The following is a 23503-nucleotide window of genomic DNA, read 5'->3' on the forward strand; positions in this document are numbered from 1 at the left end:
TTGTGTCCATATAACATCGTCGGTTATTTGGCTTTAGGAACATCTAGACAATTTGATAAACAAATATCTCTTATGTAGTATGCTTCACGAATAAAAAAGGAATCGATGTACCTGTCAAGTTGATATACTGGGCAGATCATCGGTTATTAGTATCAGTTACAGCCATTATCACAATGGCAAACAAATGATGGACAGACGATATCGCACACGCGATGACTCCTTTCAAATTGATTACCTCTATTGCCACATGGTTATTGCAAGTTTATGACACTTATTCGCTATTGCATTGTGCTTTAGGTACCTGTTGTGCAATAAGTATCTTTTGGAATTCGATCATCATTGATATCATCGCGATTGATCGAAGGTAATGAAGAACATTTTCAATTGATATAACAACGTTTTGAAAAAAATTTCACGAGAATTTTTAAAATTTTATATCTTCAATTTTTGATAATGTATATAGCAAAATGCTTTATAACATTGTGGTGACTTATAAATAAGTACGATAAGCAATTGAAAAATTTTACAAATAAGAAAAAGATTTCTTTGTTAAGTTTTATGATTTATGTGTTTTTTTCTTGTGTAAACATAATATGGCCATTTTCGGGAAAAATTATATAAAGCATGCATATATTATGTATTTCATGATTTCATCATAGCAATTTGAATCTCAATATGTGAAATAAATTACATAAATAATATGTTACAAAATATTACGTAAATTCTAAATAATATTAATTTTCGTTGAATTTTTTTGTATTCTATATATCGTCGCGAAAAAATTTTCTATTTACGTTTTATTATACAGATATTATTTTAATAATATACATTTTTTATACAGTCGCGTAGCTGGCTGGATTCATCGTAATTAATTTGTCAACTGTAAGCATTTTAAAAATCTCTTTTCGATATTTGTCTATACTTCGTATAATGTTCGAAATGTGAAATCTAAAAAATCTTTGCGAATGAAATAAATCTGCAAATAATAAATATTGTATATGTTTGAAATACGATGGCACGTTAATAAACTTATCATCCATAGTAATCTGCTTGTGCTCTAGAAAATCAATATTTCCTATGCAATATCAATAATCTATATACTTGAAATTATTATTTTATGATTAATAAATAAATATTATAAATAAATATTTTAAATTAAATTAATATTTTATTATACTAAATTAATTTATACTAAATTAATATTTTCTTATATTGCGCATTTGAAAATTTTCTGACATGAATTACTGAGCCGTGTCGTATAATTCTCTATTAGTTAATTTTAATTGTCTATTAAATAAAAAAAATAAATTATTTGCTTATATTTTCACTCTTCAATAAAATGAATCTATATTATTTTTCATTGGCCGAACGAATATTGAGGCTTTCTAATATTTTGCTCAAAAGAATACAAGTAGTTGTTCGAGATAACAATTTAGAAATTGTATTCTATAAATTTTTACTCTGTGGCAATTTTACATAAGAGCGTAGTTATTTGCATTTTGCCATAATGCTTCTTCAAGAATATAGAGATAGACTGATAAGCATGTATACAAGCCTGCTTGGTGTTGAATAAAAAATGAGCTGCAATACCTGCATCTGTCGATATAGTAAGTATCAGTTATTGGCAGTTAGAGTCATTATCTCGATACAATGGCAAGCGAACGATGGAAGGATGATATCGCGTACGCTATGACCCCTTTCAAATTGATTTCTTGGCCCATTGGTGTTTGGCCATTGCAAGTCTATAACTTTCATTCGCTATTACGCAGTATCTTGAGCACCTGTTTCGCGGTATGCACTTTTTGAATGCGAATACGATGATCATTGACGCGCGATCGTTCGAAGACAACGTAAAACATTTTCGCTGATCTTGGAACGCTGTAGACAAAATTTCGATATTGCGATAGTAGTATTAGATGTACAAATTCCTCATTCTCTTGACACAACGTGAATCATTTTGCCAGCAATAATAACAAAATGGATAAGTCATACAATATACTCGAATACGATCGTAAGTCATTGAAAAATATCTAAGAGAAACTTTTATCTTGAATTTTACAATTCAATTATATATATATAAATATTTTTATATATATTTAAGTATTTATGAAATTAAACGTTTAAGTTAATAATTATATTTAACGTTTTGCATTTTCATTAAAGAAATTTGAAAGTAATTACAATATTATTTATATATTCTATGTTGGAAATTAAAACATTTTCTATGCAGTTGGTTCTACAGATAAAAAGAATTAAATTGATAAATATATGGATACATAGACAGATAGATAGATAAATAGGTAGAGATATAGGCATAAAAAGAAGAGAAGAAGAGGGAGAAAAATTATCATGCACATTTATATTTAAATACAAATACTTACAATAATCTGTCGAATTAAAATCGAAACACATTGTTTTAAAAAGTATGAAAATAATATATGAAATAACATATCAATAGGTCTTTGTAGTGATCTTACCTTTCATTGAGATGTACATGGGCTGTACTAACGCAGGACAGAATGTGGATTGCATTATGTTAAGCTGTAGCGGAATGCTTGCAGTGTTAAAGATATTATGGTTCCGTATTTATGCAAACAATTTAATTAATAATTATAAATCTGCTTTAAATGATTATCTGACGATTGAGGACATAGAAGAACGTACCATTATGCGAAAACACGCTTTTGCAGCAAGAATTGTTTCATTCCCTCTGCTGTGCTTCTCTTATTTTTGTTGTATAGTGTATACGTTAACACCTTTTATAAATCATGATGAAAAGAATCAGAACGTAACGGCTGAGGATATCGTATTAGAATATCCAATACCATCAAAATGTACTATGAAATACTTTCATGCTCCAATAAATATGTATAAAATATTTGTCATCATCCAAGCTATTTCGCTGCTAACAGTGACTAATGCTAATATCGGTAATATCTATTTATTGTGCAATGTATTTATGTATCTTTCTTTTAAATCGTATATGTGTGTGGAAATTAAAAAAAAAAATTAAGAATTTTCAATTTACATTTATATATTTTACATAATAAATATGAAATACATATATAATTACATAATATCTTATATAATCAATAATAAATAAATAATAAATACATTATAAGTAATTAAAGCATAAAATTATTAATATAAATATATATATATATATATATATATATGTATATAATTATTATATAAATATATAAATATAAATAAATAAATAAATAAATATATATATATATATATATATATATATATATATATATATACAGGGTGACCCATTTTAACTTAGGCAGCCAAATAACTCGAAAAATAAGCAAGATAGAGAAAAATGTTTTAGACAAAAGTTGTATGGTTTCGAGGGGGCCATAAGATGGTATCATTGGTTTGACCTTGAAGAGTCATTTGAAGGTCACGTGAAGGTCACTTCAATTTTTTTAAATGGAATACCCTATATATTTTTGTACATTCTTGTAGCTTATTTCGAGAGCTTTCCAAAACACTATAATTAAGTACATTTTCGTTAAGTACTTTTTGAGTTATGAGGCTTGAAATAATTTCTTAATTTTACATAAACCGTAAAATATCTTGTAAAATATTCATTTTTCGATTACCTTACCTTAATAGTTTTATGTACAAAATAATGAGAGGAATCAATTGGTGTAAAGAAAACACATAGTTGTTTCGAAGAAAAAATATGTAATTTGCAATTAACAATTCCATATTTTTTCTTAAAAACAACTATGTGTTTTCTTTACACCAATTGATTCCTCTCATTATTTTGTACATAAAAGTATTAAGGTAAGATAATCGAAAAATGAATATTTTACAAGATATTTTACGGTTTATGTAAAATTAAGAAATTATTTCAAGCATCATAACTCAAAAAGTACTTAACGGAAAGGTACTTAATTATAGTGTTTTGGAAAGCTCTCGAAATAAGCTACAAGAATGTACAAAAATATATAGGATATTCCATTTAAAAAAATTGAAGTGACCTTCACGTGACCTTCAAATGACTCTTCAAGGTCAAACCAATGATACCATCTTATGGCCCCCTCGAAACCATACAACTTTTGTCTAAAACATTTTTCTCTATCTTGCTTATTTTTCGAGTTATTTGGCTGCCTAAGTTAAAATGGGTCACCCTGTATATATATATATATTAATTTTCATTAGAGCTTTCGCAAATAATATAAATAGGAAATTATGTCTTTTGATTTTTAAGTAACATATATAAGGGGAAATATTTACTTATATAGATTCATTAGTCTCTGTTTGTTAAATAAAGCTCACTATAATAATTCACAAAAACCGTACCGTACACATTATTTATTGTATTACATATATTACTTAATTGTGCACTATAAAATATATGATATATAAGACATTGCAAAAATACGGCGTAAGAATGATTATAAAATTAAAATTATATTGAAAATGAATTAGATAAATAAAAATCAAATAAACGAAACTAAAAATTAAAACGCAGTTACATCAAAGGACAATATACAATAATTATCTGTTTGGGAAGCATTATAAAATATATCTTTTAATTACAATAATGCATATATTATTATTCTTTTGTATATTAATAAATTTTTATTTCATAAAGGTAACGATGCATTATTTATCAACATTACATTACATGTCTGTGGTCAAGTGAAGATTCTAAAAACCCATTTCGCCAACTTAGATGTTGCATGCCCGCAAATCTGCGATCATTTTAATAAACTTATACAGAGACATATTTACTTGATAGGAATGATTAGAAAACTTGCCGATGTTATTAGTTTTATTTTATTAGTAGAGCTCTTCATTATTAGCGTATGCTTATGCATAATGGGTGAATATTAAATTATTTAATACCATTTCGCAAAATATGTATTATAAATTAAGTTATTTAAGAGAATGTATATTCAGCAGGCAAATACATATTTTATTTTCAGGATTTCAGTTCATCATAGCACTGAAAAACAGAGATACTGTTATGATGGGACAAAGTTTAATGGCACAAACTGTTTTTTTGATAACGCTGTCAGTGTATAGTTACATCGGAAGATATCTGAAGTCACAAATGGAAGATATAGGCCATTCTATTTATCAAAATGCTTGGTATGAATTTCCTGTTAAATTGACGAGGAATCTAGTGTTCATTTTTATGCAAACAGAAGGTCCAGCCATGTTTCAAGCTGGGAATTTTATCGCGATTAATTTGTCAACTTTAGTAAACATTTTGAAGACTTCTTTTTCGTATCTCTCTGTACTTCGTATAATGGTCGATACTTGAAATATTACAAGCGTAAATAAAATATTTTTTCAAGATATAAAATATTTACATGTTTACTAAAATAAAATTTTCAATAAAATATATAGTTTATTCAAGTGTTTTATTATTAAAATTGTTAATTATAATCGCATTGTATTATTATCAATTACTTTAGTTATTGAATTATTATATTACAGCAGAAAGAAAGATAAAATTATCTATTAATTAATATTATTTACCTTTATCGCATTATATTTTTTCGGTACACTAACTCAGTACGCCATGATCTGCAACATAAAGAAAAGAGTGAGTTATACACTGTGTATTTTCACCGTGGACAGATTGAAATTATAATATTTAATCGATCGGAGATTCGAGACGTAAACTAAAATGTAACATAGATACGTATGACAAAACGCACACGATTCTTTTCTAGTATTTCATACAGTAAAAAGAAATAGTTGCTTGATGGACAACAATTTAGAAAATTGTCGTATAAATTATTATTCAACGATAATTTTGCATAAGAGCATAATTTACAAATACATTTCATAATAAAAGGTAGACTGATAATATATCTGCATCGAAATGTCTGCATTATGTCGATACACCGTCATTATATCGGTCATTTGGCTATAGGAGTAGAAGGACAATTTGATAAATATACATCTTTTACACAATATGCCTTGATCTATGAATAATAAATGAGTTGGAATACTTTCGTTGCGACGATATAGCGAGCAGATCGGTCATTGGCATTAGTTACAGTCATTATGTCGACAAGTGAACGATGGAAGGACGATATCGCGTACGCAATGACCCCCTTCAAATTAATTTCATGGCCTATTGGCGTATGGCCACTTCAAGTTTATGACATTTATTCGCTATTGCGTTGTGCATTAGGCACTTTTTGTGCGGTAAGTCTCTTTTGTAACTCGATGAATCATTGACGCGATTAGTTGGAGACAATGAAGAATATTTTCAACATTGATATTGCAATGCTGTGGAGAAAACTTCGGTGTTGCGATGGAAAAATTTTCAATTCTTGATAACGTTTATGGTGAATGCTTTTGCGAGGAGTAATAACACTAGATGAGTTAATAAATCAGCATAACTGTAAGTCGTTGAAAAATTCTAACAATAAGAAAAGTTTCTTTCTTAATTGTATGATTTATATACGTTTTCTCTTGATATAAAAAAAAAAATAATACGATTTCCAAGATAAATTATTGAAAGCATATGCCACATTACGTATTTCGTAGTTTCATTATAACGATAGCATGTAAAATGTAAATTAGATGAAATGATTTGCTATAAAATATCACATACATTATAAATAATGTGGATTTTTGTTGAACTATTTTGTTTTATATATCATTGTCAAAAAATTTTCTGTTTATATATATATTTGTATTTATTATTTTAATAATATCTATTTTTGCGTTATTGATGGATCACTTATAGTTATATGTACAAATATATACATATATATATATATATATATATATATATATATATATATATATATATATATATATATAATTATATGAATAATATACTTTGCATTTATAAATCAGTCTGAAAAAGACACATATTTTTAAAAATGTTATTGTATAGACTGAAAGGGAGGGGGGGGGGAGAGAGAGAGAGAGTGTGTGTGTGTATGTAATAGAGTGCTAGAGAGAAAGTGAGTGAGAGTAAGAGAGGAAAAATACTAGAGCAAGAAAGTAATAGTAGTACTCGCATTTTTAGATAAAAATATTTATTATTAAAAATTTATTTAGTTAGGAGTGAAATATATTTTTTCTAAATATGAAACAACATATATGAGGAAATGTATCAACAGAGTCTAGTTGCAATTTTGCCCTTCATGGAGCTGTACATGGGCTGTACTGACATAGAGCAAAACTTAGACTGTCTGACATTAATCTGTTGCGGATTTCTCGGTGTGCTGAAAACGACATGGTTCCGCATTTATGCAAATAGTTTAATTAACAATTATGACTCTGCTCTGAACGATTATCTGACGATTGACAATATAAAAGAGCGCGCCATTATGCGAAAACATGCTTTTATAGGGAGGATTCTTTGCTATTTCTTGCTGGGCTTTTCTTATTTTAGTTGTCTAATGTATGCAATAATTCCTTTTTTGGATTACGAACAAGATAGTCGCATTAATATAACGAACAGAGATACGACATTGAAGTATACAGTTCCATCGAGATGCGCTTTGGAATATTTGAATTTTTCACCTAGCATGCATAAAATCTCCTGTCTCGTCGAAGCTTTTATAATGATAATGGGGACTTCAGCTAATCCTGGTAATATTTATCTAATTGTTTATAAATATTTTATAATATTTTTTAATTATTTATAAATATAAATAATTAATATGTTTTACTTGGGGTCAAGAATATTTTTGTTGAAAAGTATATTATTATATAAAATTATTATATATAAAAATTTTTATTAATTTTATTATTAATATGCACTTTTTTATTGATTAAACAATAATGCAGTAGCGCAGAAATTTGCACAGTGAATTGTTCCATTGACATAGTTCGAGATGCATTAAAATAGTAATCAATTTTTCTGGTCAGGCATAGATTTAGATTAGATGGCAGAATTTTTTTTTATTATGAAATAATGATAATTATACATGATAGTTTCAACATATCTCACTACACTTTGTTTAAAAAAAAAATTAATTTTCGAAAACTTTCGCTTCTTGCAATGCATATTATGTTATATACATATATATTTTGTGATATATACACTATCTTCTGATTACAAAAATTTAAATACACTGGAACCTCTCAAGAGTTGATCATATCAAGCTCTAATATATCGTAATAAGGCTGTTATTATACATAGTAGATGGAATGCAATATGCTTTTTTGCAGTTTTCACTATTAAGAGGTTTCACTGTATAATAGAATAAGTGTATAATAATAAGTATTGTATGTTTTGTATATCAATGCAATAAGACAATTCCGTGCATCAATACATTATTCAAAGGTAACGACGCATTGTTTTTCAACATTGCATTACATGTTTGTGGACAAATAAATATACTGAAGATTCATTTCGCTAACTTTGATGTCAAAAGTCCGCAAATTTACGATCGTTTCAATGTGTTAATTCAAAGACATCGTTACCTGATAATGCTGGCCAGGGAACTTGCCGATCTAATCAGTTTAGTATTGTTGATGGAACTATTCATTATCAGCCTATTATTATGTATAATAGGTAAATATTATGTCACTTGATGATTGTTAAGCGAAATGTACCGTAAATTACACATATTCATAAGAAAATATTGTATTTACATTCAACACACAAATATTTTTTTCAGGGTTTCAGCTTATCCTTGCGTTAAAAATCAATAACACCGTTATTGTAGGAAAAAGTTTAATGATATTGAGTACCTTCTTGACACAACTAATGCTGTATAGTTTTATCGGGAATTATCTGAAATCTGAAATGGAGGAGATAGGACTCTCAATTTATCAAAGTGCATGGTACAACTTTCCTGGGAAATTGGCAAGAAACATGATCTTTATCCTTATGCAGACAAAATATCCAGTCGCTTTGCAAGCTGGAAATTTCATCATAGTGAATCTATCAACTTATGTAAGCATTTTAAAGACCTCTTTCTCATATTTGTCTGTACTTCGTATAATACTCGGAGTGTAAAATACAAGGTGTGAATGAGAGAAATTTGTGGAAACTGTAAATATTTACTATGTTTGAAATAGCATTATAGAACGCTTTCAAAATAAAAATACATGAAGAAATGTTTATAAATATAACACGTTAATAAATATATTCCTTACCCACACATCAGTCTGTTTGTGCCAAATCAATTCGTATGCAATATCAATAATATAAATACTTGAAATTAATATACATATTTATTATATTACAAATTGGAAATTGATGCGTTTGAAAACAGATTTTCTGATTTATAAAATTATTTTGTGTCGCGTAATTTTCTTTCAATTAATTTTATTGGTTTGTGGAATAAAGAAAAATAAATTATTTGCTCATATTTTAAACAGATATAATCTGTACTATTTATTTTAGCCGAAAGAATATCGAGATAAAATGTTGCACAATGTGCGCATAGATAGCTAAACAAAACGCACAGGATTCTGTTTAATAAAAGGAATATTTGCTCGATGGACGATAACAATTTAGAACAATTTCTTGTATAAATTTTTACTCAACTACAATTTTACAAAAGAGCGCAGTTATTTGCATTTATTCTTAATGTTTGCAAAGAGATAGACTGATAAGCATGTGTGCCTTTCATATTAAATAAAAAATGAATTGAAATGCCTACATTGTATGTCTGCATCGGTATAATATACCAGTTATTTGGCTTTAGAAACATAGAGACAGTTTGATAAGCATGCATGTATTTTTTATATAATAGTCATCGCGTAAATAAAAAATAAGTCGGAATGCCTGTGTCATATTGATATAGCTAGCAGATAATCGGTTATTGGCATCAGTTACAGTCATCATCTTGACAATGGCAAGCGAACGATGGAAGGACGATATCGCTTATGCGATGACTCCTTTCAAGTTGATTACGTGGCCTATCGGTGTATGGCCACTTCAAGTTTATGATATTTGTTCGTTATTGCGTTGTGCGTTAGGCACTTGTTGTGCGGTAAGTATCTTTTGGAATTAGAAATAAATAATCATTGATATGATTGCGATCGGGCGAAGAAAACGAAGAAAATTTCCAATGAAGAATATTGATATTACAACGCTTTGGAAAATAACTTCGGTGTCGCGATGAGAATCAAGATTTTACACCTTTAATTCTTGATAACTCATGTGGTGAAGCAATTTTGCAAGCAATAATAATACTTTAAAGGAATTGTAAATCAGCATAATATATTGTAAGTCGTTGAAAAATTCTAAGAATAAGAAAGGTTTCTTTTTAATTGCACGATTTATGTGCATTTCTTCGTGAAAAAAATAATACTATAATTTTGGGAAAAATTATGAGAAGCATGTGCTAAACTACATATTTTATGATTCCATCTTAACATATGTGGAGAACTATATATTTAAATATATAAGTAATATATTACAAAATATCATATAGATTTTAAATAACATTAATTTTTGTTTTTGTATAGTTCATATTTTGACGCGGAGAAATTTTCTATTTACATAAATTTTGTTATACATATGTTTTATTATACATTTTAATATCTTTTTTCATTTTTTATTTGTTTTAATGTTCAAGAATTATTTATAATTAAATACACAAATATATATAAATAAATATAAATATTTAAATATATAAATATATATATATATATATATATATATATATATATATATACATGGATGTCTGTGTACGATTATATATATAATACATTTATATCAATTAATCTTAAAAAGAATATACTTTTTTATATCGTATCTATTCTGTAGAGTGAGAAAGAAAGAGAAAGAGAGAAAGAGAGAGGATTTGAAAAAAATTAAACGAGTGTAAGGTAGAAAAGTATGAAAGTGAGAAAGTAATGGTAGCATTGATACTATAATTATTAGTAAAAATTCAGTGAGTTAGGAGTGATGTATATTTTTTCTGAACATGAAACATATGTGGGGAAATGTATCAACAGAGCCTAGTTGTGATCTTGTCCTTCATGGAGGTATACTTGGGCTGTACTGACGTAGAGCAGAATATAGACTGTCTGACAATAATCTGCTGCGGATTGCTCGGTGTGCTGAAGACGTCCTGGTTCCGCATTTATGCAAATAGTTTAATTAACAATTATGACTCTGCTCTGAACGATTATTTGACGATTGACAATACAAAAGATCGCGATATTATGCGAAAACATGCTTTTATAGGAAGGATTCTTTGCTGTTCCATGCTGGGCTTTTCTTACTTTAGTTGCCTAATGTATGCGATAATTCCTTTCTTGAATCATGACCAAGCTGATCGGATTAATATAACGAACGAGGATAAGATACTGGAGTATGGATTGCCATCAAGATGTGCTCTGGAATATTTGAATTTTCCAACAAGCATGTATAAAACCGTGTGTCTTGTCGAAATTTTTGTAATGATACTGGCGACCACAACTAATCTTGGTAATATTGATTTAATTTTTTATTTTATGTTTATCTAATATTATTTTAAAACAAGAATTTTTTTATTGGATAGTATATATGTTATTCAACATGCAGAGATTTTTATTAATTTTATTAATATTATGCACTTTTTATATGAATTATAGATGCAAGACGCAGAAATTTGCGTTATTTCATTGAGATAGTTCGAAATATATTAAAATCAATGAGATTTCTTGAGATATATTAAATTGCATGATGGCAGAATTTTATTTTATTATACGAAAATAATTACACATCATGACAGTCTCATTACTTTGGATAAAAAAAAAGGACTTAAAATTTTCGAAAACTTTCGCGCCTTATGCAATACATGTTATGTTATATATACGGAATGTCCGAAAAGACAAAAGTCGAAGTATTTTCAACCTAACTTTTCATTGCCATGTGACACTCACCGCTTACCTAGAGAGTACATCTTATGATCTAACCACGCGGATCGCGCACTCATTAATCGATCTTTTTTAATTAATATGTGGAAATTTTATGTGATTGCAAAACGGTATAGAACTAAAAAATTCACTTTAACGAGATCTGTAGGACACTTTACGTCAGACATACTGTATATATACACATAACATATTAAATAGAGCAAAATAATATTTTTCTTGTGATACATATCTTCCGTTTAAAACAATAATAATTTAATAAAAATAAAAAGAAATAAAAATTAAAATTCTAAGTACTGTTTTATCAATACAATAAAATAGTTCGATATTAATGTATTTCTCAAAGGTAATGACGCGTTGTTTCTCAACATTACATTGCATGTTTGTGGTCAAGTAAACATTCTGAGGATCCGCTTCGTCAATTTTGATGTTAAAAGTCCGCGAATCTACGATCGTTTCAATGTGTTAATTCAAAGACATCGTTACTTGATAACGCTGGCCAGGGATCTTGCTGATTTGATAAGTTTCATATTGCTTATGGAATTATTCATTATCAGCATATTATTATGTATAATGGGTGAATATTATGTCACTAAATTGTTCAACGAAATATGAATTGCAAATTTGTAAAAAAAGAAATTTATATTTATCGAACAAACATTTTTTTCAGGATTTCAGCTTATTTTAGCGTTGAAAAGCAATAATACAGCAGTGGTAGGAAAGAGTTTAATGGTATTGAGTGCCTTCTTGACACAATTAACCCTGTACAGTTTTATTGGGAATTATTTGAAATCTGAAATGGAAGAGATAGGACTCTCCATTTATCAAAGTGCTTGGTACAATTTTCCTAGGAAATTGACAAAAAATATAATCTTTATTCTTATGCAAACAAAATATCCAGTCGCGTTGCAGGCTGGAAATTTCATCGTAGTGAATCTATCAACTTATGTGAGCATTTTAAAAACCTCTTTTTCGTATTTGTCTGTTCTTCGTATAATGCTCGGAGTGTGAAATATAAAGTGCGAATGCAAATAATTTATGTAAATTGTAAATATTTGATATGTCCCAAATAGTACGATATAATACTTTCAAAATAGAAATACAATATATGAAGAATATTGATATGTTTATTAAAGTGTCACGTTAATAAAATTTTTTTCTATATTAATCAAAGGCAACTCAATTTTTTTCAATGTAATATCAATAATATACAGGGTGACCCATTTTAACTTAGGCAGCCAAATAACTCGAAAAATAAGCAAGATAGAGAAAAATGTTTTAGACAAAAGTTGTATGGTTTCGAGGGGGCCATAAGATGGTATCATTGGTTTGACCTTGAAGAGTCATTTGAAGGTCACGTGAAGGTCACTTCAATTTTTTTAAATGGAACATCCTATATATTTTTGTACATTCTTGTAGCTCATCTCGAGAGCTTTCCAAAACACTATAATTAAGTACATTTTCGTTAAGTACTTTTTGAGTTATGAGGCTTGAAATAATTTCTTAATTTTACATAAACCGTAAAATATCTTGTAAAATATTCATTTTTCGATTACCTTACCTTAATAGTTTTATGTACAAAATAATGAGAGGAATCAATTGGTGTAAAGAAAACACATAGTTGTTTCGAAGAAAAAATATGTAATTTGCAATTAACAATTCCATATTTTTTCTTAAAAACAACTATGTGTTTTCTTTACACCAATTGATTCCTCTCATTATTTTGTACATAAAAGTATTAAGGTAAGATAATCGAAAAATGAATATTTTACAAGATATTTTACGGTTTATGTAAAATTAAGAAATTATTTCAAGCATCATAACTCAAAAAGTACTTAACGGAAAGGTACTTAATTATAGTGTTTTGGAAAGCTCTCGAAATAAGCTACAAGAATGTACAAAAATATATAGGGTATTCCATTTAAAAAAATTGAAGTGACCTTCACGTGACCTTCAAATGACTCTTCAAGGTCAAACCAATGATACCATCTTATGGCCCCCTCGAAACCATACAACTTTTGTCTAAAACATTTTTCTCTATCTTGCTTATTTTTCGAGTTATTTGGCTGCCTAAGTTAAAATGGGTCACCCTGTATATACTCACAATTACTATATATTTTTATTATATTACATATTTGAAATTAATGCATTGTTATATTGAATTTTAAACCAGGTATGTTTTCCGACATGTAAAACTACTTACCGTGTCCTGTTATCCTCTATTAGTTAATTTTGTTGAAAAATAAATTACATTTGCTCATCTTTTCACTTTTAAATAGATTAAACCTATACTACTTATTTTAGCCAGACGAATATCGAATTGAAATATTGCACAATGTGCAAGTATATAGATAAGTAAAGCGCATGATTACATTCAACAAAAGAAATAGTTGCTCGATGGACGGTAGCCATTTAGAAAATGTATCATAAATTTTTACTCAACGACATTTTTACGTAAAAACGGGGTTACATTTACATTTAGGCATGATGCTTTAAGAGCTTAAGTATAGAGGTAGACTGATATAAGCATAAACTGTATACTTTTCATGCTGAATAAAAAATGAGTTGGAATACCTGCATTGTGTCGATATAGAGAGCGGATCATCGGTTATTGGCATCAGTTAGGCTCATTATATCGATAATGGCAAGTGAACGATGGAAGGACGATATCGCATACGCGATGATTCCTTTCAAATTGATTACGTGGCCTATCGGCTCATGGCCTCTTCAAGTTTATGACATGTATTCGCTATTGCGTTGTGGCTTAGGCACTTGTTGTGCGGTGAGTATCTTTTGACATTTAAAGGTCATTGACACGTACAATTCATATCGATTAGAAAATTACGAGGAATATTTTTTTTTACGTTGATATTGCAACACTCTGGAGAAAACTTCGTGTAATGGGAGAAAAATTTTACATTTTCTTGATGACGCATAATAATGATTTGCTTTTGTAAGAATACTTTAGATGAGTTGTTAAATTAATACGATAATAAGAGTCGTTAAAAATTCTAACAATAAAAAGGATTTCCTTTCAAGTTTTATGATTTATTTAAGTATATCTTTTTCATGTGTAAAAATAAAATACAATCTATCACGCTCTCTATTTATATACTATCACAACGATGAAACAAAATCAAGATTACAAAGAGATATAATAATGTCTCGTATCTCAAGTTTATGTGCAACAGCAGGCGAGACTCCCTGTGTATCTATATGCGAATCGATTATTTGATAATATTTTAGATTAAGTAGAATTTAAAGATTTAAGGATTTTAGAATAATATTTTAGATTAAATAGGATTTCACAATAAACGGCTGAACTGATGGAATTTTTAATATACTTAATCGATAGCTTAATTATATGAAAAGAAGTTTCTTTATTTTTGCTCGTGTATAAGCAGAGTATTATGATGCAAAGACTCAATGTGAAAATTTATAAAACATATTATTTTTCTTTTAGAACCTAAAAAAATAGAAGAAAAAATTAATGATAATAGATTATTAATTTCTATAAATATGTCTTTGACTAAAAAGAAATGTATTTCACTTTTCAAATATGTGAAAATATTAAGTTTTACAATTTTATTTAAATGTGATAATTAATCAATTATTTAAATTTTTATTTGAAAAAAAGTTAAATATTTTCTGTACATTATTTATAATTAAGCAATATTAATTAATTGCTATAATGTATGATGTAATGCACATACACAGAAAGATATAAGAAACGACAAAATAAAGTCAACTGTGCAGTAAAAATCAATATCACCTGACTTGAAAAAATCAATACCGAATGACAGATTGGGACGTATAAATGTGCTTACGGGTCTGAGCGAGTTCTACGCGATAAATTTTGATCGTTTATAACTTATGAACTATTGCAGCCTCAGCTTTAATATTAAAATTGTTTAATTATTTTCTATATTGATTAAAGATGATGTAAGAAAATGATATAAAAATTTGCTTGTTTAAAAAAAGGAAAATGGTGCCAAGTACATGCTCCAGTAATGAGAAGCTTATTATTACTCTAAAAAGTTGTTAAAAAGTAGTGTACAAAATATTTTTACAAAATAGTGTTATCTTAATTTGTACAATACAGTATTATTTTAATCTTAAAAATATTGTTACGTTAAATATAAGTTATTGTGTAAAATTCTTTCAATTTCCTACAAAAATAATAATATAAAGAAATTGTGTCAACTAACAAGAATAAAAACTTATGATAATTTATTTTTAAATAGAAACATTATAAAAAAATTATAATACAAAATAAAAATAATTTTTATTAAAGAAACATGATATTGGAATGCTCAATAATAAAATTGACAGCGCCAATTTGTAGGATATTAAAACATCTATTTTGCACAACAATTGGATAACTTGCACAATAATTTTAATATAACAATTTTTTTATAAGTTTAAATAACATTGTTTTGTACCCATCAAATCAATGCATTTCTTACAACTGATGTGTTTCTTTTATACTTTTTCTAAAAAAATGAAATTTTAATTATTATAAACAATAACAAAATACATAATATAAACTTTAGATGATATTGATAATGCAATTTATTGTTGTATAATACAATTTGTTGTATTTTTTGTGTATTATATTTTGAGGCAAAAAAATTTTTAATTTACAAAAATATTTTACACAATTATTTTAATAATAAAAAACGTTATTTTTATATCGTATTTTATAGAAGTGAAAAAGAAAGAAAGAAATTGACTGAAATTGTGCGAAAGTGGGAGAGAGAAAAAGCATGCGAGTGAGAAAGTAGCATTTGCATTTAAATAAAATATATATTAGTAAAAATTCATTGAATTAATAGTGAGATATAATTTTTCTGAGAAATATCATGTATGGGGGAAACATTATGTATGAGAACATGTCTCGATCAATCAACAGAGTCTAATTGTGATCTTGCCTTCCATGGAGTTATACATGGGCTGTACTGATGTAGAGCAAAATATAGTCTGTCTGACAACAATCTGTTGCGGATTACTCGGTGTACTGAAGATAACATGGTTTCGCATTTATGCAAATAGTTTAATTAACAATTACAACTCTGCCGTGAATGATTATCTGACGATTGACAACACAAAAGAGCGCGATATTATGCGAAAACATGCATTTATAGGAAGAATTCTTTGCTATTCCATGTTGGGTTTTTCTTACAGTAGTTGTCTAATATATGCGATAAATCCTTTTTTGCATTACGATCAAGATAATCGGATTAACATAACGAACGAAGATATTATGTTAGAATACGCAATACCATCGAGATGCGCTTTGGAATATTTTAATTTTCCAACAAGCATGTATAAAATCTCCATTCTAGTTGAAACTGTTCTAGTGATACTGGCGACTACAGCTAACATTGGTAACGTAAATATACATAAACTTATATTTTAACGGATATTAACACATATATAGAATAATTCAAAATAATTGAGTGTCCTTAAAATAACATATTCCTGAGTCAGTTTTAAAATGACTTTTTCTTGCAAAATTTTGTCTGAAACTTAATTTTTGAATTATAAAAAAAATAATTAACTTATTACGGATTAAATACAAGAGGTAGACAAAAATGGCGCGATTCAACAGACGCAGGTGCTTATGTAGGGCGCCTACTACGATCAGCTGATCGCTACTCTATGAGAATCCACAGATACATGCAAATATATACACATTCTCTCTCTCTCACTCTCTATTTCACTCACTTACTCGCTCACTCGTAGTTATTATTATTATTATTAACTGATTGCAGTAGATTCCCCACGTAAGTACCTGTCTCTGACGGTGAATCCCGTTGCTTTTGCCTATCTTTTATATTTATTCGATCTGTAATAAGTTAATTATTTTATAATTCAAGAACTAAAACTTCGGACAAAATTTTATAAGAGGAAAGCTATTTTAAAATTGAGACAAGAATATGTCATTTTAAGGACGATAGATTATTTTGATTCACCCTGTGTATATATATATTCTTTGATTACAAAAATAATAATTTAAATAATATAAATAGAACAATAAATAATATTTCGTATATCAATACAATAAGATAGTTCCGTGCATCGATACATTTCCCAAAGGTAACGACGTGTTGTTCCTCAACATTACATTGCATGTTTGCGGTCAAGTAAATATTTTGAGGATTCACTTTTTCAACTTTGATGTAAAAAGTCCACAAATATACAATCGTTTCAATGCGCTAATTCAAAGACATCAAGACTTGATAATGCTGGCTAGAGAACTTGTCGATCTGATCAGTTTTGTATTGTTGATAGAACTATTCATTATCACTATATTATTATGTATGATAGGTAAATTGTATTATGTTATTTATGATTATTTATGGAAATATGTAAATTGTAAGTGAAAAAAATTAAGTAAATATTCTCTTTTCAGGATTTCAATTCATCTTCGCTTTGAAAATCAATAACACCATTATGATAGGAAAGAGTTTAATGGTACTGAGTGTCTTCCTGACACAACTATCGCTGTACAGTTTTATCGGGAATTATTTGAAATCTGAAATGGAAGAGATAGGACTCTCCATTTATCAAAGTGCGTGGTATAACTTTCCTAGAAAGTTGACAAAAAATGTAATCTTTGTTCTTATGCAAACAAAATATCCAGTCGCGTTGCAGGCTGGAAATTTCATCGCGGTCAATCTCTCAACTTATTTGAGTATTTTAAAAACATCTTTTTCATATTTGTCTGTACTTCGTATAATTCTCGAAGTATAAAATATAAGTTGCAAGTAAAAGAAATCTGTGCAAACTGTAAATATCTGATAGGTTTAAAATAGTACGATATGATACTTCAAAATAGAAATACATAAAGAAATGTTTATTTAAGTGTAATAAACTAATTATGGAAATTAATCTGTTTGTGCCAAATTTCTTATGCAATAATATACAATATATTTTAATATTTCCTAGGCAATATTACTAAGATACACATATGTAATATTACTATTAATGTATTATTATGTTAAGCTTATAGACAGATATTTTTTGACATATAGAATTATTGTGTTGTGAAATTCTCTATCAGTTACAGTTTTGTTATCTATAGAATAAAAAAAGCAAGTTATTTGCTTCTTTTCACTTTTGAACAAAATAATCTAAATCAGATACTATTTATTGTTTTATTGAAATATATATCGAGATAAAGTGTAGAAAAATATGTTCATATATAGGTAAGTAAGACACATATAATTTTATTAAATAAAAAAATAGTTGCTCGATAGACGATAACAATTTAGAAATTGTATCATACAAAGTTTCCATAAGAGCGACATTTTCCATAAGAACGTAGTTATTTGCATTTTGCTATAATGCTTTAAGGGAGGCAGATTGGTAAGTATACCCTTCATCTTGAATAAAAAGTGAGATATAATACTGCGTTATGTTGATATAGCTTGGGGATCATCGGTTCTTGGCATCAGTTAGAGTCATTATATCGACAATGGCAAGCGAACGATGGAAGGAGGATATTGCATACGCGATGGTTCCTTTCAAATTGATTACATGGCCTATCGGCGTATGGCCACTTCAAGTTTATAACATTTATTCGCTGTTACGATGTATCGTAAGCACTTGTTGTGCGGTAAGTATCTTTTAGATCTTGAAGCTCATTCGCTGTCGCTTGAAAATAATAAATAAAATATTTTCTACATTGATATTGCAATGCTCTGGAAAAAATTTCGACATGATGATAATATCAACGTGATGGTAATATCACGGTAATATCACGTAATTCTATATTTTCTTGATAACGCATGTTTTGATGAAATGTTCTTACTAGTAATAACATTGAATAAGTTGTAAATCAGCACGATTGTAAGTCGTTAAAAAATTTTGACAATAAGCATGATGTTTTTTATATATTTTATGTGTGTTTTTTAATCATGTGTAAAAATGATACAATCCTTTATGAGAAACATTATGGGAAATTAGCATCATAATTTATTATGTCTTATACTACTTGTTTCATGATTTCGTCATAACAATTATATGTATAATAAAATCGATTAACACAATAGTATTTCGAATCAAGTTTTCGCGCACCAGCAGAGAGGATTCTATGTATCTGCGAATCGGCTATTTGAGAGTACCTTGAATTATTGTATTTTAATAATGGTTGGACCAATTAGATTCTTGATAAACTTTTGATATAGTTTGAGTTTCAATTATATAAAGAAAATGTCTTTATATAATTGTCTTTATATAATTCTTATAAATGTCTTTATATAATTCTTTATTTTCGGTCTTTATTTTCTCTAAGAAAAGATGTTATGATGCAAATTTTCAATTTTCAAATGTTTCTTTATGAAACATTATCATCGATTGTCATACGTATTATACACAGACATAGAATATGTTATAGAAATATAATATTAATCATCTTGTATAGTTTCTACTTTTGATAGGTGATTGCTTTAGTGGCTTTCAGATTTGACAAAATTTGATAGCTCTGAGATTTCACAAGATAGATATTAAACTTTGAAAGTGAAGGAGAATTTATGTACAATTTTCGAGTATATCGCAATGATATTTATGTCATTAATTTTAACGATCTGTTTAATGAATAGCGATGTTTGAAATTAAATGTTTAAATTGAAAAGAATTTGATGTCTCTTGGCATTTTGATTCTCTTTTTCTTTCCTTTATTTAATAGTTATAAATATTTGGATATTTTAATATAAAGATATTTTCTCTTAATTCAAGCATCGATAATTATATGATAAAAAAAATAAGAATTTCATTATTTAATATAAATTATTGTACTTTTAATGAGAAAAATATATACATATGTACATTATACGTGTATAAAGAGAAAAGGGAGAGAGATAAAGAAAGAGAGAGAGAGAGAGAGAGAGAGAGAGAGAGAGGGAGAGAAATTTATAATTGAAAGCAATTAAAAGCAAATTATTTTTTATTTTGTTTAAAGATATACTATATAAAAAAAAATATGATTAAAGCTTTTTCGAAAAAAGGTAAAAAAGGCATCAAGTGCATGTTAATTATGAAAAATGTATTATTGTAACAAAGTGTTATAAAATAATATATTAATATAATTTCATAAGATATTGTTATTTCAATCTATATATATATATATATATATATAAAACAGTCTTATTTTAAATTTTAAAAAATTGTTATATTAAACTTATACACATTAAGTTATATACAATAAGTTAAATTATTGTCAAAGTTGTTTTAATTTCCCAGGAGAGTAAAAATATAATAAAGATTGCGCTAAATATTTAATATTTTGTATACAAAAAGTTTTGTAATACAAAATATTTAATTTATAACATTTTACTTAATTTTAACATGCAAAGGTTAGATAAAATTAATTATAAAAATAAACAAATAATTAATATAAAAAAGTATGAATATGCGTATATTTTGCATTTATAAATCAGTCTGATAAAAATGTTATTTTTATATCATATTTTATAGAGTGAAAGAGAGAGAAATTGAGAGAAATTGAACCTTGAGTGTGGGAAGGATAACAAACATGAGACTGAAAAAGTAGCATTCATATTTAAATAGCATATTTATAACTAAAAATTTATTGAATTAGGATTGAAATATATTTTTTTGCCACAAACCATCACATCCATATCTATCACATGTATGGGAAAATATCAATCAACAGAGTCTAATTGCGATCTTGCCTTCCATGGAGCTATATATGGGCTGTACTGATGCGGAGCAAAATGTAGTTTGTTTGACATCAATATGTTCCGGATTGCTCGGAGTGTTGAAGACAGTATGGTTCCGCATTTATGCAAATAGTTTAATTAACAATTACAACTCTGCCGTGAATGATTATCTGACGAATGACAACACAAAAGAGCGCGAAATTATGCGAAGACATGCTTTTATAGAAAGGATTCTTTGCTATTCCATGATGGGCTTTTCTTACATTAGTTGTGTAATGTATGCGACAAATCCTTTTTTGCATTTCGATCAAGTTAATCAAATTAACAGCAAGATATAATATTAGAGTACGCAGTGCCATCAAGATGCGCTCTGCAGTATTTCAATTTTCCAACGAACATGTATAAAATCTCCATTCTCATCGAAACTGTTATAGTGATACTGGCAACTACAGCTAATATTGGTAATGTATACATAAATTTATATGGATATTTTATTTTTATACTTTTGTGTTTTTTATCCAATATTACTAAAACACAGAAATTATTATTGAATACATTATTCCACATATACAAAGTTTTTATTAATTCTATTATTATGCACACTTTTCTATTGATTATAATATTTTATAATATTGCAAAGGTGTGGAAGTTTGCGTGATTTTTTGGTAAATTATTCCACGATAGTTCAAGATACACAGAGACTACCTAATTTTCTTGATTAGCTATATTAAATTTTTTGCAGAATTTTTACTTTCTTAAACGATGAAAATAAAAATTACATATGACAGTCTCAACATATTCCGTTACTGTTTCTTAAATTCTTAAATTTTCGGAAACTCTTATGCCTTATGCAATGTATATTACGTTGCGTGTGTGTATGTAATATAGTAGCAATATTTTACTTACTATATTTTGTGACACATATATACATACTCTTTGATTACAAAAATATTAAGTATATAAATAAAATAATAAATACAACAATAAATAATATTTTGCATATCAATATAATAAGACAGTTCCGTGCATCGATGCATTTCCCAAAGGTAACGACGTGTTGTTTCTCAACATTACGTTGCATGTTTGTGGTCAAGTAAACATTTTGAGGATTCACTTTTTCAACTTTGATGTAAAAAGTCCACGAATCTACAATCGTTTCAATGCGTTAATTCAAAGACATCAAGATCTGATAAGGCTGGCCAGAGAACTTGTCAAACTGATCAGTTTTGTGTTGCTGATAGAACTATCCGTTATCACCATGTCATTATGTGATAGGTAAATATTACATTATTTATGATTATTCAATCAAATATGTAAATTATATATGAAAAAAGATTTATATTAAACAGATATTCTCTTTTCAGGATTTCAATTCATCTTCGCGTTGAATATCAATAACACTGTTATGATAGGAAAGAGTTTAGCGGTATTGAGCGTCTTCCTGATACAACTATCGCTTTATAGTTTTATCGGGAATTATTTGAAATCTGAAATGGAAGAGATAGGACTCTCCATTTATCAAAGTGCATGGTATAATTTTCCTAGGAAATTGACAAAAAATGTAATCTTTGTCCTTATGCAAACAAAATATCCAGTCGCGCTGCAGGCTGGAAATTTCATCGCGGTCAATCTCTTAACTTATTTGAGTATTTTAATAACTTCCTTTTCATATTTGTCTGTACTTCGTATAATTCTCGAAGTGTAAAATATAAAAATAAGTTGCGAATGAAAGTAATCTGTGCAAACTGTAAGTATTTGATAGATTTGAAATAGTGCGATATAATACTTTCAAAATAGAAATACATGAAGAAGTTTATTTATAAATGTAATAAACTTATTATTCAAATTAATCTGTTTGTGCCAAATTTCTATGCAATATCAATAATATACACATATCTGATATTGAAATTAATATATTAATATATTAATATATTAATATATTATTATATTAAATTTATAGATAGATATTTTTTGACATGTAGAGTTACCCATGTCGCGAA

At 27.6% G+C, this 23503-nt stretch overlaps 2 protein-coding genes and 1 pseudogene across 2 annotated transcripts; all 3 read left to right on the forward strand.

The window, feature by feature from the left end:
* Positions 1-1650: 1650 nt before the first annotated feature.
* On the forward strand, positions 1651-5287 carry LOC145974293 (odorant receptor 30a-like). The gene is made up of 4 exons (XM_083104092.1): positions 1651-1791; positions 2459-2930; positions 4613-4843; positions 4947-5287. The coding sequence occupies exons 1-4, from the start codon at positions 1651-1653 to the stop codon at positions 5285-5287; spliced, it is 1185 nt and encodes a 394-aa protein (XP_082960218.1).
* A 794-nt stretch (positions 5288-6081) lies between these two features.
* On the forward strand, positions 6082-12876 carry LOC145974201 (uncharacterized). The gene is made up of 8 exons (XM_083104017.1): positions 6082-6183; positions 7113-7587; positions 8285-8515; positions 8622-8899; positions 9756-9944; positions 10915-11389; positions 12164-12394; positions 12488-12876. The coding sequence occupies exons 1-8, from the start codon at positions 6082-6084 to the stop codon at positions 12826-12828; spliced, it is 2322 nt and encodes a 773-aa protein (XP_082960143.1). The 3' UTR covers positions 12829-12876.
* Positions 12877-14497: 1621 nt separating this feature from the next.
* Positions 14498-23208, forward strand: LOC145974225 (uncharacterized; annotated as a pseudogene).
* Positions 23209-23503: the final 295 nt, after the last annotated feature.

Source organism: Camponotus vicinus, unplaced genomic scaffold (assembly GCF_025532165.1).
Source record: "Camponotus vicinus isolate PSW18456_S1 unplaced genomic scaffold, iyCamVici1.0 SCAF_1, whole genome shotgun sequence".
Taxonomy (NCBI): Eukaryota; Metazoa; Arthropoda; class Insecta; order Hymenoptera; family Formicidae; genus Camponotus; species Camponotus vicinus.

Coding starts and splice junctions, on each gene's coding strand:
- LOC145974293 (XM_083104092.1), top strand. CDS start 1,651: ATGGCAAGCGAACGATGGAAGGATGATATCGCGTACGCTATGACCCCT. Junction 1,792..2,458: donor TCTTGAGCACCTGTTTCGCG/GTATGCACTTTT, acceptor ACATATCAATAG/GTCTTTGTAGTGATCTTACC. Junction 4,844..4,946: donor CGTATGCTTATGCATAATGG/GTGAATATTAAA, acceptor TTTTATTTTCAG/GATTTCAGTTCATCATAGCA.
- LOC145974201 (XM_083104017.1), top strand. CDS start 6,082: ATGACCCCCTTCAAATTAATTTCATGGCCTATTGGCGTATGGCCACTT. Junction 7,588..8,284: donor GGGGACTTCAGCTAATCCTG/GTAATATTTATC, acceptor CATTATTCAAAG/GTAACGACGCATTGTTTTTC. Junction 8,516..8,621: donor CCTATTATTATGTATAATAG/GTAAATATTATG, acceptor TATTTTTTTCAG/GGTTTCAGCTTATCCTTGCG.